The sequence below is a fragment of the Macrobrachium nipponense genome, chromosome 39, assembly GCF_015104395.2.
Source record: "Macrobrachium nipponense isolate FS-2020 chromosome 39, ASM1510439v2, whole genome shotgun sequence".
NCBI classification, from domain to species: domain Eukaryota; kingdom Metazoa; phylum Arthropoda; class Malacostraca; order Decapoda; family Palaemonidae; genus Macrobrachium; species Macrobrachium nipponense.
In genome coordinates, this window is record NC_061099.1 from 51,301,418 (window position 1) to 51,325,693 (window position 24,276).

At 38.3% G+C, this 24,276-nt stretch overlaps 1 protein-coding gene across 1 annotated transcript in view; it reads right to left on the reverse strand.

Annotated features, from left to right (window-relative positions):
- LOC135210461 (E3 ubiquitin-protein ligase TRIP12-like) overlaps positions 1–24,276 on the reverse strand; it is a 156,661-nt gene that overhangs the window by 22,461 nt on the left and 109,924 nt on the right. Inside the window, exons 9-13 of the mRNA XM_064243355.1 lie at positions 21,060–21,230; positions 19,756–19,953; positions 19,063–19,543; positions 11,458–11,654; positions 3,295–3,486 (exon numbers count right to left, since the gene is read on the reverse strand). Coding sequence (XP_064099425.1) covers positions 3,295–3,486; positions 11,458–11,654; positions 19,063–19,543; positions 19,756–19,953; positions 21,060–21,230 — 1,239 coding nt within the window. The remainder of the gene's footprint in view (positions 1–3,294; positions 3,487–11,457; positions 11,655–19,062; positions 19,544–19,755; positions 19,954–21,059; positions 21,231–24,276) is intronic.

Consider the following 24,276-nt stretch of genomic DNA (forward strand, 5'->3'; position numbering starts at 1 on the left):
GAGAATAACAACATTGTTTATTTTAAATATTTTTACTGGGATAAGAGATGAAACATCAATAGTGATAAAATATTCTCTTGTGCAGGTAGTCCCTGGTTATCAGCAGACTTGGTTATCGGAGATCCGGTTTTACGCCGCTTGTCAACAGCCATAAAATTGGCAATTTATGGCGCCATGACAGGCAGAGTTCCGGTTATCAGCACCATAACATACCTAACAGAGGTGTCATAATGGAGCTTATGGCGCCATAAATCGCCAAGTTTCAGTTAATGGCGCTTATCAGCACCCCATTGAGAGAGAGAGAGAGAGAGAGAGAGAGAGAGAGAGAGAGAGAGAGAGAGAGAGAGAGAGAACCGTAATTAGGATATCTTCACTTTCTGTGATATACTATTTGGAGAAAAGCTCTAAAAAAACAATAGGTCAAGTGTTTTCTGAGGAGTTTAGAGCATATACAGGCAGTCCCTGGGTTACGACGGTGTCGGCTTACGACGTTCCGAGGTTACGACGCTTGTCAATAGACGTTATTTCCAGGGTTACGACACCTACAACGCTCATCTGGGAGATGAAATATGACACCAAAAATGCAAAATAATCAATGTTTGAAGGGGGTTTTTTTTATGAAAAATGCCATAGGAATGCAGTTTACATAGTTTTCAATGCACCCAAAGCATTAAAAGTAAGGTTTTCTTAAGATTTTTGATGATGTTCCGGTTTACAACGATTTTTGGCTTACGACGCGTCTCAAGAACGGAACCCCCGTCGTAACCCGGGGACCGCCTGTATATGTAAAACATGTGGGTAGTTTGTAGAATGGTGTAGCCACTGTTACATTGTGTACAATAGTACTGTACTAATTACAGTACCATACTGAAATATTAATGTAATCACCTCGAATAAAAGTAATGAATGCATACTCTATCCTTAACCCTCTTACGCCGAAGAAGAATAATAAAAATCGTCTCCCTTATGCCGAGGGGGTCTCGGAGTGAGTGCCGAAGTGGAAAAAATATTTTTTTCAAAAAATCACAGCGCGCTTAGTTTTCAAGATTAGAGTTCATTTTTGGCTCCTATTTTTGTCATTGCCTGAAGTTTAGTATGCAACCATCAGAAATGAAAAAAAAATATCATTATCATATATAAATAATGCAATATATGATAGCGCGAAAACAAAATTTCATATATAATTGTATTCAAATCGCACTGTGAGCAAAACGGTTAAAGCTAACGAGTTAATTTTTTTCCTGTTGTGTTGTACAGTAAATTGCGATCATTTTGGTATATAACACATTGTAAAACGGTCAAAGCAACACAGAGAAAATATTATCACAAAATGATGCATGAATTCGTAATGCGCAGACGTAAAAAAGTTTTTTTTCAAAAATTCACCATAAATCTAAATATTGTTCTAGAGACTTTTATGTGCGATACGAAAGATATTCGCGCTTGCGCGCCTGCGTAATGATTGTAAACAAAACAACGCCTTGATCCGTGAGCTCCCAGCTTCCCCCAAGGCGCGTGATTCAAAAGTTTTTGCCTGGTAGGCCTATAAGTATTTTTCCGCGAATTTAAAAAAAAAATTTTTTTTTTATAAACGTTAAATATGTCCAATCGGCACCCGAAAGACAAATTTATGTAGACGTTTAATACGTCCAATCGGCGTAAGAGGGTTAAGTGTATTTGTCTTGAAAAATGTTTTCCCCAAGGTATTATTCCTTAAATAGGCATTCTATTATGAAGATATCCCAATAAAGACAGTCCCCGGTTATCAGCGATCCGGATTTAAGGGGCTTGTCTAGCGCCATAAAATCAGTGATTTATGGCGCCATAAATCACCGAGTTTCAGTTAATGGCGGTTTTCACTTACTGGCACAGCCTGGGAATGGATCTCCCGCCGATAACCGGGGACTGCCTGTATAAGGTAAAATATGGTTTTATTACGTTTACGCTTCATTGTCAATCGCAAAGAAAAATACGATAATCTATGACAATTATCATTTGTATGACAGTATTGTTCGGAGTAGTTATTTACTACCAAAATGATAGTGAATTTTGAATTATACAATGTTATCCTCAATGTTATCACTACCAAAATTACACTGCTAATAAAATTTCTGAAAGGCTACCAATCAACGTCACTGTTAAATGCAACCGTATCACTGGATGTTTACATTCTGTTCGCCTGCCACTCAAGAGTTAAAGGTTGATTTCATTGATATGGAATAGGCTACTTATTAAGAAGATATCCCAATAATAGGCTACATTAAGCACCATTAATTCTTCCTGAACTTTTGGATCATCATTATCTAACGATCCTCAGCACTCAAATATGGAGATGAATTGGGCAGGGCAAGAGAAATTCAGGATATGGCAGCATCACTTTCCACCCACTCAAAGATCTACATCCTGATATGTTGCCAAAGGTATAATCACCATCCAACTAAATTTACTCAACTTGGCCAGAATCGCAGTAAGACAGACCCCAATGGGACTGGGGAGAACCGGGATCATTAACAATACCTTCTTTTACAAAACTCCGTGGAAAACCGGCCTTCCACCACTCGAGGAAATAAGGCTTAAGTTGTAAGTTATTTACTTATAGCCCAGTGAAATAATTATATAATATCCAAGAATTTTGTTGAAAAAATGTCCCGAAATATGAATTTCACTTGATGACCAAAACTGATATCTATAGGTCTTCATATTAAGTTAGCCAGAATCATTATAATAGCTGGATTCCTTACATTATTTAAGCAAAAGTTAGAGAAATAAATACGTATATTGTAATTTCTGGAAGATGATTCATACATGTATTTAAAGATTGAAATTTTTTTCACTTTTAATGGAACCAACTCGAACACTGCACAGGGAAGATCGTGTTGGTGGGGATCCAGGGACATGGAGAATATCAAGCTCCTAAACACGTCTTTCACACCTCAGACATTCATTTTTCTTAGCCATATCCATTTCAGTTAAAAATTCACCAAACATCCAGGAAAAAAAAGAAGGTTTCAACTTATTACTAGTTAAAAACTTTTTCTTCTTCATACTTTGGTAAAATGTCTGCTGAAATAGATATGCCTAGGAAAGAGTGCTTGGTGACAGCGGGCAAGTGGGGAATCTCCCCCACCTACCAACCACCTATTAATTAGTTAACTGTCAATAACCAATTTTAGCTCTTGTTAATACACCTCCGTAAATGGTAATGCTCTGGTATTTGCAAAGGAAAAAATTTCCATCACAAACATCCAGCAAATCAATTTTTCCCCTACTATAACCCAATTTTAAATCACTAACCTCTTGCTCTAGCTGCTGAATTGCAGCTATAAGTCTGTTTAGAACACTTAGGGCTGGGTGGGTTACCCCTTGTAGGTCTGTTGTGAAGTATTGTTGATTGAGTCTCTGTGCCTGCTCTCTCACCCACACTCTAACCACTTCCTTGTTACTGCTATTAGTACTATTACTGGAGTTATTTCCCAACAACTTATCCTGGAAATAACATAAAATTCATAAATGAAGATTTTTCCTTCAAAAATAAAATATTGAATAAAAAAACTTTGCATTACTCCAATACATAATGAATTGTATAAAGACAAGACAATGTCAAGATATTAACCACTTCAAAATTTTTTCAGTATGAGAATCAGGAAGGTACTGCCTTCCAGAGAGAAATATTCCAAACAGTACAGTAAAACAGCACTGGCTTGAGCAAGCTACAAGAAAATCTCTGTACACATGGTCAAAATTCCATAATAATCTAACATTCTAAACAGTTGTACCTTTGGAGTACTATGCCATAGCCAAAAGATGTACACCCTCTGACATAGTAAAGTCTTGAAAAGAATTTCATTCTTATAAACTTAACCAAACTACACTATGACCCAAAATGCAAATTGTTGTCATATATGAGCCTACACTTAACCAAACTACACTATGACCCAAAATGCAAATTGTTGTCATATATGAGCCTACACTACGTTCTTACTAGTAACAGTTAGTCTGTGTAGAGAGGAAAAAATGTTGGAAAGAATCATAATTTTGACATATAAATTTCACTATAGACGTGGCATTACCTATCACCTTTTTGGTATAGTGCACTTTCCACCTAAATTTTCATCTGGTCATTGTGTCCATCTATGCTTCTTTTTCGTGATTTTCAGGTTTTGTCACTAGTGCTCAACCCCCTGCTTTTGAAACTCATGATATTGTGAATGTTCCTAATTCCCTTTGTAATGCCAAAACTTCCAAATCTAAGAATTTTGAGGAATTATCAAATTCTAGTAATTAATGATAATCAAGGGTTTTATGTATAAATAAACATCCTGAAGCGATAACGCTAAAATTTTTTTAGATTGGTTTTATTTACAATTCTGTTCAATTCTTGTATGACACTGTGAACCACATACTGTGAAAAGACTAGGAAAATATGTCTCAATGAAAAATTCAGGACAGGATCTATGTAGTTAGTTATTCATTATTTTGGAAATAGTATCTAGAAATTTTATTGCTAAAAAAAATTATTTTAAGATTGGTTCATGGACAATTTTGTTCATTAATTGTGAGGCACCGAATGACAAGATTGTAAAAAACTTATAAGTCTATGAATGATTCTAGTTTGGATCAAGTTTCAAATATACACTATTTGGACAATTTACACGTAAATAAATGTATCTTGAAACGTTATTGCTCAATATATGTTTAGATTGGTTCACAGACTTTTTTTTAAAAACACTTGTATCTCCAAGAAGACTGAAACAAGAATTGTGTTTATTCAGTATCTAGCAAAAAAAATGACTTTTAGAAAAAAAAAAATACATTTGATTGGAGGTCTACATCAGGTCCATATACTATGGTACTAATCTCAATTCTTAATATTAAGCATCAAGGGAGGAGATAGAATATGAAAAATGGTTATTTTCGTGATAAATAGCACTGGCATCACAAAACTGAAGGTCAGAGGCGAAAAATCATATGCGGTTTGGAGATGTCCCAAGTCACCTTATTAAGTGGTATGAATGTCAAAGTCCTGTCCTTAAAAAATGGCATTAGCTGGTCGGCGCCCATAAGTTCATACCTTTTTACTTACTAACTATGCATCCTTGCTTATTTGTCTCTTTTGACTGGTCTTTTTCTGTTGATGTGAAGTATTTTCAACCTTGCTTAGCTCTTAGCAGTGATTTACAGTACATCTCCAGAGTTTGCAATACATGTCCACATCTTCCATTTCAAAGATTTAAGGTTTAAAACATCCTTTGCACATTAATGACATTAAATTTAACCCTGGGTCTTTCTTACATGTCTGCAGCCTTGACATTTTCTGTTGCTTGGAGCTACAAATTCAATGTCCTCATCCTCTCCTTCACCCATCAAGGCATATCTTGACAGGATTTAGGAAGTAGGCATGTCTTTTACCACAAGGTTAATTTTTTTAGTTACCATCTTGCTCCAGTTTCTTGAAACAGATGAAGCCTGCTATTGCATCGGATTGGTTTCTTTTCTATCCTTTCAATCTGGCAAAAATGCTTTCACTTGACATTGTATCCTTCACCGTAGGACACATTTGCACAGATCCACAAGCTCAATGAAGGTTTCATCACTCCTTCAACTGGCTCCTGACAAGGGGCATCAATGGGTGCTTTAGGGTTCTAAGAAGTATCAGGGGATCAAGGTGCATGGCTTCCTAGCTACATTGGGCTTGAAAAGGCATGCTTACTTATCCTGTTTCTTCACCTTTCGATGGTAGTTAACACTTCTTTGCAGTCTGTGCTTTTACTGTACCATGCCCTCTGTCCAAGGCTCCACATGCTACCCCTCAGGTCACTGCAGCACCCTTATCCTAAGTCTTCTGTTCTCCTTATCTGGACCAGTCTTCCTGAGGGTACCTATTCATTGAAGTGTTCTCCAATGAAATGTTGAGGAAGTGGTTCCTGTTTTTTCTACATGCATCAGCCTTTCAACCTACAGTGCTACTTGAAGTTCAACCTGGCCCCTTTGATGAATCCATGCCATCTCAGAGTTGGCCAGCCTTTTGGGGATTTGGGACTATCACCGTCAGAGGCCAGCAAATTCTTCAAACACTTTCGCCCACTGAGCGTAGATTGGGATAGTGATTTTTTCTCATCCTACTTGAGGAGCTGATATTTGGCAGCTGCCTTCACAGTTGTTCCCGCCTCTGCACTTTGTGCCAGGCTGCAGCCCTTGGTATTTTGACTTACACTAGGATTCCTGCCCTAGGGGGTGTTCTCCAAATTCCCTATTACCTTTGATCATACTATTTTCTGAGTTTCTGATGCTCCTGGTGCTTCCAAGGTGGTCTGAGGCACAGACACCCCTTTTGTTACAGTACCTAGTGCAAGATGTATGGCCACTCTAACTTCGATTCAAATCTGCAAAAAGTCTTCTTGGATGGAATGGAATGGAATAAAATTTAAGCCAAAAGCCAAGCACTGGGACCTATGAGGTAATTCAGCACTGGAAAGGAAACAGAGTAGGTAGGTTTGATGGGTTAACATGAAAAACCTGGCAGTTACAATATGAAATAACTGGTATGAGAAGGCTGAAAGCAAGATGAAAGATTACATGAATATAGTACAGTAAAAAGAATGAAAGTGGTGAAACAGTCTTCTTAAGCCCCTCGTCTTCCTGATAAGTTGGTTGCATCAGGAATATGGCTACCAATTCTCCCTGGTGGCTGTCCATGATTACACAAAGACAACCTCAGTTACTACACTTGATGAAGTTTTCTGCTTTCCCTATAGTATGAGGTCTCCCATCTTGCCTCAGTTCATCCTGTGTGCTTGATATGTCTTGTTCTATATCAACCTGTCATCAGTTCCTTTGTTCAGAGTGATTCCTTATCTTAGATGTTTGCTAAGACCTACAACATGAGTGAGGAAGTACTGTTTAGGCCTGTTCATGATATATGCTTAACTCCCTCCACATACAAGTTCAGCAGTTTGGGCTGTTGTAGCCACACTCCAGTCTGGACACTGTCTAGGTATCTGTGCTTCTTCAAATTCAGGCGATACAAACTTGGATGTTCTAGTGTTCCAGAGGCATGACAAGCTCATTGCCCCACATTTCTTTGGTCATAGCAGCAATGTTTCTGGTTCATCCATTCTTGCCACTAACACTAAGTTCTCATTTGGAAGAGTTTTCTGGACAAGTCTCTTGCAGAGGTTTTACAGCCACACATAGTGGGCATTTTTTAAAATGCTCATTAACAGACAGCCTCTGGGATGGTGATCCCCAAGGTCATTGCAGTAGCTGTCACACAAATAACGTCCTCTCTGCCTTATGCATAATTACTCAAAGGGTTACCTGGTTGGTTTATATATAATTTCATTATCTACCATTGCCTTTGATTTCCCCAATAAAATTACTCTCCACTCCAGAAATAGTAATTCTGCCCATGCACCCTTCTATTTTGACCCTGCCTTCTCTTCACACTTCCTCTAGATGGAACAAGCTTATGGAGTCAGATATTTGTGTGCTTTTTAACACTTGGCTCCAGCAGTTCCAAGACTTCCATGACCCTACAACTCGCTTCTTGATTGACTGCTTCACTGGCTGCTTTTGGGTTCCTGACACACACTTGCCCCCAGCCTTTTCAAGCATTTCAATTGGGAGTTAGAATTCAGCCGTACTTAGGCTAAACAGCTTCACTATACCTAGGCTGAGGTCTGCCCACAAGGATCTTAACCCTCTTACGCCGAAGCCCTAAAAATCAAAACCTCTCCCGTATGCCGGGGCGGGTTTGGAGTGAGCGCGGAAGCAGAAAAAATAATTTTTTCAAAAAATCACAGCGCGCTTAGTTTTGAAGATTAAGAGTTCATTTTTTGGCTCCTTTTTTTGTCATTGCCTGAAGTTTAGTATGCAACCACCAGAAATGAAAAAAAAAAAAAAAAAAAAAAAAAAAAAAAAACATAATTGTATTCAAATCACGCCGTGCAAAAAAACGCTGATTGTACACTAAATTGCAATGCGATATATGGCAGAAAAAAAAAAAAAAAAAAAAAAAAAAAAAAAAATAAAAAAAAAAAAAAAAAAAAAAGCCATAATTGTATTCAAATCACGCCGTGCAAAAAACGTTGTATTGTACACTAAATTGCAATGCGATATATGGCAGCAAAAAAAAAAACAAAAAAAAAAAAAAAAAAAAAAAAAAAAAAAAAAAAAAAAAAAATCCATAATTGTATTCAAATCACGCCGTGCAAAAAACGTTGTATTGTACACTAAATTGCAATCATTTTGATATATAATACATTGTAAAAAAAATAAAAGCAACACCGGCAAAAATATTATCACAAAATGATGCATGAATTTGCAACGCGTGAACGTAAAAAAATGTTTTTTTTTTTTCCCCAAAAATTCACCGTAAATCTAAATATTGTTCTAGAGACTTCTAATTTGTTTCAAAATGAAGAAAAATTATTGAATATTACGATACTGTAAGAGTTTTAGATTAGAATGGCAGATTTCGACCATTTCGGAAGAGTTAAAGTTGACCGAATGTCGAAATTTTTATATATATATATTTAATTATAGGCAAATATTTCAGAAATGATAAAAGCTACAACCTTCAATTATTTTTTGTTGTATTCTTCATGATTTTGCGCACATTTTCATATAAGAAACTCTATAAAACGGCTAATATGAAAAGGAGCAAATATTAGGATAATGCGACGTACGTATTTCGGAGATTTTCGGCCGCGAATCGGCGCGCGGAGGGATAGAAAGTTTTTTTTTTTTTAAATTCACCATAAATCTAAATATTGTGTTACACTCTTCAAATTTGTTTCAAAATGAAGATAAATGACTGTATATTACTTGATTGTAAGAGTTTTAGCTTACAATTGCGTTTTTCGACCATTTCGGTTGAATCTAATTTGACCGAACGTGGTTTTTATTCTATTTATCGTGATTTATATGCAAATATTTCGAAAAGAGAAAAGCTACAACCTTCAATCATTTTTAGTTGTATTCTACATGAAATTGCGTACATTTTCATATATAAAACTTTATGTAACAGCTAATTTTAAATGGTGCAAGCATTTCGACAATCGCACGAAAAAAATTCTGATTTTTTCGGAAGTGTTACCGCACGGACATAAGGAAAATGTTTTGTTTTTTTCATAAATTCACCATAAATCAAAATATTGTGCTAGAGACTTCCAATTCATTGCAAAATGAAGGTAAATGATTGAATATTACTAGAATATAAGAGTTTTAGCTTACAATTGCGTTTTTCGACCATTTCGGTAGAGTCAAAGTTGACCGAAAGTTGAAATTTTTGCACTTAACGTTATTTATATGAAAATATTTCAAAACTGATAAAAGCTACAACCATGGGTTGTTTTTAGTTGTATTGTGCATGAAATTGCGCACATTTCCATATATAAAACTTTATGTAACGGCAAATTTAAAATGGTGCAAACATTAGGACAATCGCACGAAAAAATTTATCGGAAGAGTTACCGCACGAACGTAAGGAAAAAGTTTTTTCATAAATTCACCATAAATCAAAATATTGTGCTAGAGACGTCCAATTTGTTGCAAAATGAAGGCAAATGATTGAATATTACTAGAATATAAGAATTTTAGCTTACAATTGCGTTTCTCAACCATTTCCGTAGAGTCAAAGTTGACCGAAGGTTGAAATTTTTGCACTTATCGTTATTTATATGAAAAGATTTCAAAACTGATAAAAGCTACAATCATGAGTATTATTTTGTTGTATTCTACATGAAATTGCACGCATTTTCATATATAATACTTCATGTATCGGATAATTTAAAATGGTGCAAAAATTATGTCAAAGTGACGAAATAATTTTTGAGATGTGTCACAGATACTTTTTAGTGTGATAAGAAAGAAATTTGCGCTTGCGTGCCTGCATAGCGATTGTAAACAAAACAACACCTTGATCCGAGAACTCCCAGCATCCCCCCAAGGCGCGTGATTCAAAAGTTTTCGGCTGGTAGGCCTATAAGTAATTTTCCGCGAATTTAAAAAAAAACTATTTTGAGTAGATGTATGAAACGTCCAATCGGCATACGGGAGACATTTTGACTCGACGTTTAATACGTCCAATTGGCGTAAGAGGGTTAATCTTCCTATATCATGGGTAGGCAGATAGACTACATACAATTCTCCAAGCCACTGTTTAATTTTTTCATGACCAAGGAAAAGCAACAATTTCATTGTTGGGTCCACTATCATTTTTCTCCATCTTTTCTTTCAAGTCACTGAAACTGATTTTCTTTCAAGACTTTTGGGTTAGATTTAACCAATGTTTCTCAGCCCTTGCATAGCTCAAGAACAAAGATCCTATGGTTCAAGTACTCACCTTTTTTGTTCTGTTCAGTTTTATCAGTGGGACTCTGCCATTCTTGGAGTAATCTTTAGTCCTTGCATAGATTCTTCTGCATGCTTCCATCAAAGCTTTTGAAACAATAGCAGCAGTTTTTTTCCCTGGTCAAGTTTGCTTGTTGTGGAAGGTCACAAGAAACAAACCAAGGGACTCGAGTTTTCAGCCTCCTACTCTTCATGAATTCATTTCTCATCCCTTTAGCACACATGAAAATTCATTCAAGTATCCAACTTCATGCCTTAGGTGATAGTAATATGTACTATCCTCAAGTGTCTTACATAAGCTAATGTGTACTATCCCCGAGTGTCTTACATAAGCTATCTAGATTTCCAAGGTTACTGTTACTTTTACTCACTGTCCAATATTGAGGAATTGGAATTTTTGCACCTGGATCATAAAAATCTTCAAATGCTCTCCTTTGTTTTCCCTCGTAAATTGCAATTCAGGCTAATTAAGTGTTTCATACCCAGGGCAAATTATAAGTGTTTCATATAACAATGCCTTTACTTTACAAATTTTTTTAGAACAAACCCATTAATAAGACATTTTTTCATCAATTTGTATTTTTCGCACCTAACAAACCTTCGTTCTCAACAATAGGATAATCTTGTGCCAGCTGGAAACTAGTTAAAACCAATCAAAGATTGTAAAACAAGAAATCTGTGGCATCTGGCAACCCTTACGTATACGAGGTGGAAGCTGGTCACCGACCAGGCATAGAACCTGTGACGCATTAGTATTTCTCCCAACCCAGGAAAAGAGAGAGGGGCAGCTAGAGGTGGGAAGTAAATATTAAGACCTCAGGTTTGTTAGCTATGAAAAATACAAATTGATTAAAAAATGTCATTTGTTTATACGCAGAACAAACCTCTCACATTACTGTGGTCTCCTCCCTTCCCCTTTCTTTTCTATCCATGAAAGCAACAAGTATTGGTTAACACACATGACTGTTGAGCTTGGTATGTGCAGCAGGACTTGTCTTCTTTCAGCTCTAAAATTTTTGTAGTCAGGTCTGTGTTATATGGAATACGGCTATTGCAATGTTTTAAAAATAAAATTTACCAACTCAAATGTTAAAAATACCTCACCTTTCCCGTGTGGGGCTCATGTGAGGGAGTAGATGAGGTAGAATTGCACCTTCCCCAGCGTGAAGGGTTTAAGGTGGCCAGAAAGGAGACCTTGCCACTGCCCCCTCCACTCGAGTTCGTGGAATTGTTCCCACTAACAATCTTGGTCCGACTACCCATGCCTCTCCAGCTGTCCTTGCCTCCGCTTAGGCCTGCATCTTGGAAAAAAAATTGTGTTAGAAAGACTAACCTTTCTTTTTAACTACCTATTATAAGATTTTAGAACTATTCTTTGGGTTCGTTTTCTAAGTTTATATTTCATGTCTACACCATTTTCATTGAAAATTGGCTTTATTTTACCATTTACAAGCCAGCAAGAGTAATTTGGTTTTATAATACAGTATTACTAATCTTTGGTATGTAACCAATTCCTTGTTTTACAATATACTAACAACAAAGATTTATAAATTCCTTAGCAGCGTGCAAAATCTGGATTTCCTATTATATATAATTAAATATTTATGCAAGGTACTGTGAAACAAAAGCATAACAATAAAATTGCTTATTTTGCTGTGTATACACTATGTACACATTTATAGCATGGGGCAAAACATGACATTTTTATGATAAAATAAGATTTTATGTATACTTATCAAGTAGTTACATAGCTATAGTTTCTAAAAACTTCAGCAAATCAAATTTATGAAATTCGAGGTAGCGCTAGTTTGTTTAGGTTAGGTGATACCCGCCGCCCACAATCGGGGGAGTGAGGAACCAACACCGTACGAAAATCAGTTGTTTATGCCCTATTATCCATGTGAGGGGAGGAGGGCGGGCTTTGATCATGTAACTACTTGGTAGTTATACATAAAATCTTATTTTATCATAAAAATGTAATTTTTATGTATGCAACTTACCAAGTAGTTACATAGCTGAATCCCACATTGTAGGAGGTGGAATCCATGGATATGCACATAACTTTTAAAATTTACTAAATATAAAATATATATACTTAGTGCTAGCATCCATGCTTGTTGGTTCCTTACCTGTTAAGAGAGCTGAACAGTTGATCACTGCCTCTAGAAGTCACTCGTCTTAACTCATAAGGACGTGGCGGTATAGCTATGGCTCCTCCTCTAAACAGTGGGACCCATGCAGCTAAGGAATATCCGTGGCTAGCATGGTCAACCAAAGGATGCACCTGCCCTGGGCGCAGTACCAAATATCATGTTACCAGAGTAAAAACATATCACCTTCACCATAATCAAAATATTCATACCAGACTTTACACTTGACTGAAGGGTACTCTCCTAGCGCATCCATAGTACCTCCAGGCTCCCCTAAAAACTCAACAACCTCATTTAAGGCGAAGAGATAGGTTAGGAAGGTATGACTTCCTACACACCCTTACCCAATGCTGTGCCTCCTGCTAAATACGGACCCAGGGTACTGCAATTTTCATAGACTGTTTCAATGTCACGCAAGTAATGCAAGGCGAACTCTGATTTACATTTCCAATAGGTTGCTTGTATAATTGAGTCCAAAGAGAGATTGTATTTAGACGAAAGAGAGGTTACCACTGCTCTTACCTCGGGAGCTTTCACTTCAAGTTTGTTAAGGTCAGTTTCCTTCACTTGTGAATGAGCATCTACAATTATGCTAAGTAAGAAGAACACCAAGGCGTTTTTAGACATTGGGTGCGCAGGATTCCTTACCAATCACCATAAACGATCGGACGGGCCCCTAATTTTCTCTGTCCTTTGTTAATAACATTTCAGAGTTCTGACCGGGCAGAGTAACCTCTCTTCTTCTTCTAGTCCTACTAAGTCCGTGAGGTTTTTGATACTGAACGAATGAGGTCACGGTTTGGATGGAATCTCGTTTTTTGCTAAAAACCCTGGGGTTAATACGCAAACCTTATTACCTTGAGCAAATCCTATTCTTCTGTCCATGGCATTTATTTCACTCATTCTTTTAGTTGTAGACAGGGCTACAAGGAATAGGGTCTTTCTCGTCAAATCTCTCAACAATGCTTTTTGCAACAGCTCACACGGAGTTTCCGACAGCCACTTAAGTACTACATCTAGGCTCCAAGATAATATCTTCGAACCTTTGGGTTTTTCTATATCAAAGGATTTAATGAAACCTGCAAGATCTCTATTAGTCGATATTTCCAATCCTCTGTGCTTTAAAACAGTTCCCAACAATGCCTTATAACCTTTGATAGTCGCAGTAGACAGATTCCTATCTGTTCTCAGAGATAATAGAAAATCTGCTATTTTTGTTATTGTTGTTTTAGAAGATGAAACATTATGTTCTTTACACCAGGCTCTAAACACAGTCCACTTTGCCTGGTAGACTTTACTTGAGGATTCCCTTCTGCACTGAGAGATAGCTCTTGCTGCTTGTCTTGAAAACCCCTTCACTCGTAGGAGTTGTCAGACAGTCTGTAAGCGGTTAGGGACAGAGTGGATAGTCCTTGATGGAACCTTCTGAAGTGGGGTTGTACAAGTAGATCTGTTCTCTGCGGAAGTAACCTTGGCCAATCCACTAGCAGGTCTAACAGATCTGAGAACCATTCCTGCACTGGCCAGAATGGAGCAATGAGAGTCACTGAAACGTCGTAATGTGTTCCGAATTTGTTGACTTCTCTCACCATCTTGAATGGAGGAAAAGTGTACACGTCCTTGTTTGACCAGTCTAAAAGTGTTGCATCAGTTACCCATGCTTTCGAATCCTGGGCTGGTGAACAGTAAAGGGGGAGACGATGGTTTCTTGCTGTGGCAAACAGATCCATCATAGGTTTCCCAAAGAGTTTCCACAATTCAATGCATACCACTGGGTTCACCATCCATTCCGTGTGAAGTACTTGCCTCCTGCAGCTTAGTTTGTCCAAGAGTACATTGAATTTTCTCTGAAGGAACCTTGTTATTAATGTGGTATGATTCCAATTCACCCATAACAGCAGGCTCCTTGCCGTCTCACAAAGAGAAAATGAGTGTGTCCCTCCTTGTTTCCTATGTACGAGAGCACTGTCGTGCTGTCCGAATGTATCGCCACTACTTTGTTGCGAACTTCAGCAATCCCCAGTGGATGGCGGTCAGTTCCTTCTGATTTATATGCCACTGTTTTTGTTGTGCATTCCAAATGCCCGATACTTTCCCCCCAGAATTGCTCCCCAACCTTGATCTGATGCGTCTGAAAAGAACAGTAGGTTGGGGCTCAGTGGGAGGAGGGATCTCCCTTCTGCAAGTCTGTCTCTTAATTTCCACCACTGCAGGTCCTCCTTTATCTCTTGTGTGATACGGAACATAAAAGAATCCGGAAACTTCTTTCTGTTCCAGTTGGCCCTGAGGAAGAACTGTAGGTTCCTCATATGCAGTCTCCTTAGTGTCACGAACTGTTCTATTGAGGATAGTGTGCCCAAAAGACTCCTCCAATCCTTTGCAGACCGTTGCTGGAAAACTAGAAATTTCTCTACCTTCTGTTGGCACGACTCGATTCTTTGTGGGGATGGAAAAGCCCGAAAACTTACAGAGTTGATCCTCATCCCCTAATAGACTAGTTCCTGACTGGGGAGTAACTGCGACTTTCGTCTGTTTATTAAGTCCTAATTCCTGAGATAAAGTCAGGGTTTTCTGAAGGTCCTCCATGCACCTCTCCTTTGTTTGTGGTGACAGGAGAAGCCAATCGTCTAAGTAAAGGGATATCCTTAGCCCAACTAGATGTAACCATTTCGCAATGGGAGCTAGCACTCGGGTGAACATTTGTGGTGCGGTTGAAAGCCCGAAACACAGCGCGCTGAACTGGTATATTTTGTTCCTGAAGACAAAACGTAGAAACCTCTGAGTTTTGGTGTATGGATATGTGAAAATTTGTGTCTTCCATATCGATGGAGATCATCCAATCCCTTTGACAGATTGATGAAAGAACAGACTGATTCGTTTCCATCTTGAACTTTGTCTTCTGCACATATTGGTTCAGAGTGATTACGTTCAATATGGGTCTCCATTCCCACGATGACTTGGGGACAATGAACAGACGATTGTAAAGTTAGTGGCTCTTCTACTGACTCTATTGCTTTAATCTGCATGAGGGACAAAACCTCTTCCAAAAGGGCAATGAATTTCTTTGAATTTTCTGAGTAAGCTGTCAAAGCTATCAGAGAGCCTGATAACGGTGGCTTTCTCTTGAATGGAATAGTGTATTCTTCTCTTAAAACCTTTACAATCCAAGGTTCCGCCCCTCTTGCTTCCTCCCATTCTTCCCAAAATTGCTGAGTCTCGCTCCTACTCGTGCACGAAGGACTGATACATTACTTCTTGGTCGAGGGGTTGGTTGAGGATTTTTTAATAGATCTAAGGGTGAAACGTGCTCTGCCCCTTGATCTTGGGAAATATCTACCGAATCCCCTGCCCCGAAAGGGTTGTCCTCAGCTGGCTGGTGAGGGATGTACACTAGGAATATTTTCTCTAGTACGTTTAGTGGATTGCAAGAGAAGATCCTGTGTTGCTTTCTTCTGCAATTCGGAGGCAACTAGAACTACTGTCTCCTCTAGGAACAGGTGTTTCTTATCCAAGGGCAAATACAGTAAGGCAAACTTTTGAGTATGAGATACTCCCTTAGATGTAAAAGAACACAACAGTTCTCTCTTCTTTAGGATGCCTAACATGAAGAGAGAGGCTAGTTCCGCGGATCTCTGTCTGATCCCCTTATCTAAACAGGAGATCACTCCTGAAATGTCTGCAAAGGCTTCCTCATTCAACATGGAATAACTCTTGACTTTACATCCCAAGGCTCCTACTGTCCAGTTAAAAAAACTAATTACTTCAAATACCCTAAAGATATTTTTAATTAGGTGGTCTAATTCTGACGCCGTAAACATGATCTTGGCCGAGTTGAAAGCCGATCTCCTCACCGAGTCAGTAAGCGTGAAGTCTCCCTGGGCAGAGGCAAACACACCCAAAGAGAGTGCTTCTCCAGTTTCATAGCACAAATATCTCCTTGTTGAAAGACGAGAAGGAGGGAAGCTGAAGTTAATTTTGCCTTGATCCCTCTTATCATAAAGCCAAAGGTTAATTTCCTTTAACGCTTTTCGAGCCGAAAAGGACAGTACTAGTCTGGTTAATTTCCTGGAGTCTTCCTGGTTGTCTCTCATGTAAGAAGACACTGGCGACGTGGGAGTCACTGGCAAGAACGAATCCAAAAAATTTTCTACAAAGTAAAAAAAAGCAAGGCTTTGTAGGCAGGGAGAGAAGACTCATCATCTTCCTCTTCTCCTTTCTCTTCTTCTTCGGCTGAAGAAATAGGGGATAAATTCTCTATAGGTTGGATTGGGGGCGCACAGATTGAATACCGCCCAAAATGCTGTCTAACTTGTTCTGGATGGCAGACAGAGAAGGATCGGGGGCAGCCATCACCTGAGGTCCTGTCGTTAAGCCCAAAGCTGAAATTGATACCACAGATTGTCTGAGCGCATCATACTGGTCCCTCTGTACACTTGGTTCCATGTATACCTGTGGAAGCTCGGGCGCTAGTGGACGCTCAGGCGCTCTTGGATGCTTGGGTGCCAGTGGACGCTCAATAGCTAGTGAACGTTTGGGTGTTAATGGACTCTGTCACAACTGTATTCCTGGGCGCCAATGGACGCTCGGGAGCCAAAGGTTGTTCTAGTGTTGCTGCGGAAGTTCCGGGCGCCAAAAGGCTGCCCTGGCGTGCGGGCAAACTGTGGCGCCAATGGGCGCTCGGGAGTCGGTGGGTTCTCATACTCCAAACGCTGCTGTATCCCAGGAGTCTCGTGAATTACCGGAGAGACTGGTGGGAGTCTTACCTGTCCTTCAGCATTACAGGTGTGGGGACAGGTGCTGAAGACATCTCCTGAAGTTTACTCTTCACCTCCGAAAGTCTGCCAGAGGAAGACTTTCTTGAAGATGACTTAGACTTAGAGAATGTGATCCTCTCACTACGACGTCCCTCTCTTGCCGTATCCTAAGAGAATCTCTCTGGAGTGTCCCCAAAACTACACGAAGGCTATTCTTTTCGGCTAGCCTTTTTACAGGGGACTGGGGAGGGAGGCAATTTACGAGGCCTCCTTTTCAATGGACGGGACTCGTCATGGAAACGCCACTGGACGCACTAGACAGCAGTACTCCTTTAAAGACACCTTTCCAATGGCGCTCTGTTGCGGTCTAGGATTTGTCAACAGAATCGCCTGAGGGGGGTGACTTCTCGTGGGCAGACCCCACTGACCTCCCTTGAGCTACTAGTATGCCTCCTCCCAGGTTCTGGGGAGTTTGACGCAGACCTTTGCCTAGGAGAATCAGTGGGCCGAACAGCCACCTCCTCCACAACACTTGCACTTGCACTCACTTCACCCTTTACCTTGTTCGTTAGGGTTTTCACAGACGCTCCTAATTTCTCCATTGCTTGGAGCATGATCGAAAATTTCTGATCTACTCTTGCCTCTAAATTGGCCACAGCATCGGGAGAGAGCGAGCCAAGATTAGGACTGGGAATGACAGGTGGTGGGGAAGTTTCAGAATGAGACAAATTATCATAAGACAATTCCCGACTAACTAAGCTTTTTGCTTTAGCTCTAGAAGCCGCTTTTCTCTTTCTATCTCTCTCTAACTTGCTCGTGTAACTAGTCAAGATCTTCCAAGTTCTTTGATCCCAATTAATACATTCTCCACATGTTTGATCTGGTGTACAAGTCTGTTCCCTACAACCTGTGCAAACTGAATGTGGATCATTACCAGCTTTAGCAATCCTAGTATTGCAGCCTTTACTGCAATACCTAATCCCACATTTACTAGTGTCTGACATTATGTAGACCAATTCAAAACTAGTGAATTTCAGTGCAAAAATATTTAAAACTATTTGAATTCCTAATAGCTAATAACCAAAAACAAAAGCTACCAATATTTAGAGTACTTCACCAAATAACTCCAACAACGAGCAACGGTAAAGAATTCAAAAAATTCCGCTGACTACTGAAACTTTGTTAATAGTACCAGCCGGCAGACGCAACTGATTTTCATACGGTGTTGGTTCCTCACTCCCCCAATAGTGGGGGGGGGGGATCACCTGACCAAAACAAACGAGCGGTACTGCAAATTTAAAAAATTCTAGCTGCCGACATTTTTAGAAACTATAGCTAAGTAACTGTACTTGGTAAGTTGCATACATAAAAAAAAAATTTCAATGCTCCCTACTTTTTCAACTTCATCTATTAACATTTGGACAGCACTGACCCTACTGATATGTAAAATAACAAATAACCAAAATTCTACAAAAATTACAAATAAGTTTGCCAAGGAAGAGATAAATAAAGCTATACGTATATTAATTTACACACAGACATAAATGAGGAGAATATTTGACAATGGCAGAGTCAGCTAGTTATCTAAGGTTAACCAAAAGCAAGAAAAGTAAAACCAATGTACCCGGGGACCAAGGGGCAAAGAAACCAACTTTGGTACCATCTGCGTAAAGCCAAACCACACTACGTGCATTAAGCCCACAAAGGAGCTGCTACATACAGCAGCAGGTAAACATCAAAGATGAAACAACAAAAATGGGAGATATTCAGAGAAAGTTGAGAGGATCTTCCCAGTTCTGACTCACTTTTCATAAAAAACTCGCTAAATGATGATGACGATGAGGATTCTTCTTGTCTACTTTTTCTCCACGTACCAGAACGTATTCGTGCCGTGCGCTTTCGTTTGAGTACGTCTGCAAGTCGTAATTGTGATGGGCTTTGAAGTTTCTCATCATCCTGTGTAGGTGGTGCTGGAAGAGAAGGAGTAGAATCCAGACAATTCCCATTAAATGGCCTTCCAGTTAGTAATGGACTGGCAGAACTTTGAGTACTGCCACGTCCAGGCCCAACAGAGAGTTCAGGACTGCTCCACTTTGCAGATGGCGTTCCTAATGTTGCATCTGGGTCACACAACCGTTTGATTTGGTGCATCACCCCCTCACGGCGGAAATAAATGGCAAATATTTCAGGCAACTTCTGCATCAGGATTTCTGTCATTTGTATTGCTCCTACTATGATCTTTAGGTCGTGTGATGACAACATAGTAGCCAGGTGTGAAGAGACACTCTGCAAAGAGAGAGAGAGAGAAAAAAAAAACTCAAAATTAATGGGATACCTTAATACTGAAAAATACTGAAACATAAACTTAACCTTTTTCAAAGTAATGGAAATGTAATTTTCTCAAAAGCCTTGAATAACCAACTCACAAAACACAAAATGAACTTTAACCAAACTCTTAAACTGGCCTTTTAAAGAAAACTTAAATCCATACACTGTACCTGGCTTTTAAGGACTTGTTGCAATAGCTCTGGACTGGAAAACTGAACCATCCTCAACAATGCCCGTAAACATTTGTACCGTACTGCAGGACCAGCCGATGAACTATATACCTCATATAGCAAGCTAAACAATGAACGAATCAGATTGGAAGCCAATTCTGAATCTTCTTGCAGGCACTTCGCACGAGCATCAGTGGCCTGAAATAAACCTTTAATTAGTTACCTGAAACCCAGTAACTGGCAAACACACAACACACACATTATAAAATTTCTTAAAAAGAACAATGTTTTTACACATTAAATTTTTCACAAATAACAATTACTCAAACATAATTTCTTCCAAGTAAACAGCTCTCCCAGTTAATCCAAACTGTCAAATCCTAAAGTCAAAAGATCCCACAGTGAATGCCTGACCTAACTACTATATCTTACAATCGTCATTTTTCCATGTCAACCCCAAGAAGGCAGAAAACAGAAAAGGAAGAGCAATATGAATATGATACTGTACTTGAGATTATATAAAAATATAGGCTCTTATTGGCAAAAACATGGTTTGTCCATCATGAACTAATATATAGCAAGAACGGCAATTTACGTGGACAAAAGGAAAAGACAGCGGAAGAGAAAGAGGGTGGACAAAATGAAAAACAGAGGAAGACGACAACATAGGACAAAACGAAAAACAGAGGAAGACGACAACATAAGTGCCAAATTGGTGAAACAAAAGTTGCCTTGTCTATGACATTTCTTTCCTTAAAAATAAGTTTTGCTTATGCAACAAGTGACAAAATTAATTAAAAATTAATATTTTTTATGACTAAAGAGTTAAGAATATATAACTCTATGCTGTTTATATTCTTAAATATATGAAGAATAAAGTGAATGTACTTATTGTACATTACTTTTTAATTCTTTCAGTAAACTTTTTCATGCTTGCTTTGGTTACAGTCAACATGTTCACCAATGAAAATGGAACGAGAGCTGAAAGTTCTTGGTCTTTCAAAAAGATAAGATTATGTAATTATTAACCTTTTTTACTTAAACTAATCCTTTATAATAATAATAATATTTAAAGACCAATAAAAGTGTTGTAAGGCTTTTTAATGTAGGACAGGCTACAGCGTAAGCAAATGTGACAGGAGCTAAGTCAAATATAGCTCCTTTCACTCAATAGTGTTTATTTCATAGCCATCTCTACTCCTCTGGCACCTGACATGTTTCTTTCCATGAATAGTAAAGACAGAAATAACTGCAAAAGAAGTTAGAAACCATGCTTAAAAAAAAAAAAAAAAAAATCTACCGACCTGTGTAGCCACTGTAGGAGTTCCCGACATCCCAACCGGCATCATCCGTCTTTGAACAGACCTCATAGTCCCCGAGTTATCGTTGATTTGCTGCATGGAGTGGAAGTCAATAGTGTAGGCACGGCCCTGAATACAAAGGCTAATTTCATCTTCCCCTGACTGATGAGAAAGCTGCAAAGACGAATGATTTTAAAGAACCCATTCTAATACAAACAGACCATTGAATCATGTCAGTGTATGATCTTTACTCCAATTCTGCAATTATACAAGGCTTGCACATATATTTTCAAACTTTTGTCAATTTTGTTGAAGTATATACTCTTTATAACAAAATATATGGCCAGAATGACTATCAAACTAATATTTAAATTCAAACATCAGTTCCCTTACCCTGAAATGCAACTAACATCACAATCCTGTAATTTTCAAAGTAACTTATTGGATACAACTGGTTCCAGAAAAATAAATACATATCAATCACAATATTTTAAGTAAATTGTATTTTTTTCTAACTATACAAACCTGAGGTCCTTTACATTAGGAACTACCTTCAGCAAAGCTGGAAATGGCTGCTAGACTTTTACAGCAAGGTAGTGCATCAGTTGAACTACCACCCAGGTGGGATAGCTCTCTCCACCCAGGTAATATGCATACCACTTTGCTTTTGGCCCAGGAATAGCAGAATGAGGGGTGTCATCAGGTGGGCCTAATGTGTAAAGGACCTCAGGTTTGTATAGTTAGGAAAAATACAATTTACTCTAAAAACAAAATTGTGATTTGCTCCTACACGGTCCTTTACATCAAACATAATTGGAGTGAGGGTTCGCATATAAGACACTTGAGCTGACTGGAGCTTGCTCACCTTCATTCGAACCCTGGTCATAAGAGCTAGTGAATGAATCATGCCTCTGATGAATTGATCAGAGTATAGGAACTACAAGATCACTCATCAGACATCTGGGCTTTCCTCCTATGGAGGGCAAGACCTTTTCATGTGAGAAAACAAACTTGGATGAATCTGACATGTAATGACAGTAAGGCAAAGTACAAGTACAGGCAGACCCCAGTTACCAACGGGTTCCATTCCCGGGTGCTTGACGATAACCGAAAAGCGTTGCTAACCAGAATTCAAAAGTGTACGGGCGCCATAATCCATTTTACGGTGCCCTAAGCAAAATGACTAAGACCATTAATTTGAAAGAAAATTGTGTTATAATAGAAGTATTAGTGGAAATGAAGGTAAAATTAAGAGAAGACAAACAGGGTCACTTAAGATTACCAAAAGTAAGGAGGAAGGTAGAAGAAGAATTATTACTAAAGGGTTGAAAGGGAAAGAGTCTGGGGGGAATTAAATGCAATGATTAAGTTACATCTACAGTTTGGTTACAGAAATGGAGATAAAATATGGAAGCTAACAGAGGAAGCGCAATGGAGTGATGGTTCGATAAACAAAAAGGAAATAAAAAATTTACTAAGAAAAGGATATAAAAAATTTACTAACGGACTTGATTGGAAGTTGTGTTGGAGTAAAACTTTTAATGAAGTTGCAACAATGGATGTGGGAGAGATAGAAGAGAGAAAGTTCTTGGTAAGGTAGATATGGCAACGAGATGCTGTCAGGCCTTTCTGGATAAAAGAAACCAGAAACTATAATAAAGACACTTGCCAGACAAAAATGGAGGAGAATTTCAAAATGAAACAGTATGGAGGATGGCATAAAGATAGAATATTAAAATGTCAAAGAACATAAATTTGAAGAAGCAGAGGTGGATCTGCAGTCTCAAACGGTTCGTCAGTACTGTCTCTGTAGTATAGTATATATTTGTGACTTCTAATACTACTATGTATCAGTCCTTCGTCAATGGCTTGCAAATAAAAATTGAAACCAGTCAGGACCTACACCCAGTCTCTTATTTTTCACCTGTGGTTATGTGTTATCTAAAAATATGTATATTATGGCATAAACTACAATGGTAATACAAGACAACAAAATCAGATATGTAACTTTTGAATGGCATTACTCAGCCTAACTACGCCTCAGTATTTGCTGATGTCAGGCCAACTTTTGTATGCATAATATTTTGTTTGTAGATTTTTATGGCTTTCAATTTTACTTTTATAATGAAGAGGGGTTTTATACGCCATACTAAGTAACAATATTGCCTGCTGCAATAAACTCCTCTTAAGTCCTGCACAGGCATGAAGATTTACTAAATTTTTAATATGGATATACCAAGCACATAAAAAACTAACTAATTTCTTAGTATAAAATCATGCACACTCACATGCAATGAGTTTGGTACTTGTTGATAGCTTATTATTCCTATCTGTACCATTGCCGAATCATTACTGAATTTAACAGGCTAATAGCTGCTCCTTCATACCAAATTAATTGTGCATAACAAAAGAGGGACGAAAGAATTGTCAAATTTTAACACAACCACTACAAAAGCTGTCTATTACACTGGCACTGCCAGCGTTTATAAACAGTTGTGCACAGAAAATTCCCAGTTGGAAAATTTCCAGCCGGAAGATTGCCGGGCAGAAAATAGCCAGTGGGGAAAACTGCCATTGAGAAAAATGCCAGAGGAATATTGCCATTGGCAAATTAAAAGATTGAGCTCATTTTGACCACAACTACCAATTCTCTTTTTATAAGTGCTTATTTTGCTATTTGAAGTGACAAGAATAACAGTAATTAAAACTAACCATTTCTTTTTATAATTGCTTGTTCAAATCAAAACTACAATTTCATCTTTTGTTTTTATTTATTATGTCTGAACTTTAATTTACTTGACTGACTTACTTAAAGAAGAAATTAGTCCAAGGTGTGAATTGATATGAAAGAGATATACATTTCTTTATTCTCTACACCCATAATGGCTTCTTTTATAACAAGTGAACGTGGTAAGGATATCCTTGTCGATGACCTTCAGAATATGTATTATCAAAATGGGATAAACAAGGAGGGAACAAAAATCTATTGGGAATGTACTGTAAGGAAACATAAATCGTACCCAGCAAGACTACACATCAAGTCAAAGGATCATGGTTACGAAATTCTGAAATGTGTTAACGAACACAATCACAGTTCCACCAAGAGCAAAGTGGATGCCAAAGTAGCGATTCAAGATCTGAAAGAGGAAGTTTTGATTTTGACTCAACCTACTCATTCTTTGGTGGCAAATTGTTTATCATCTTAAGATGAATGTGCATG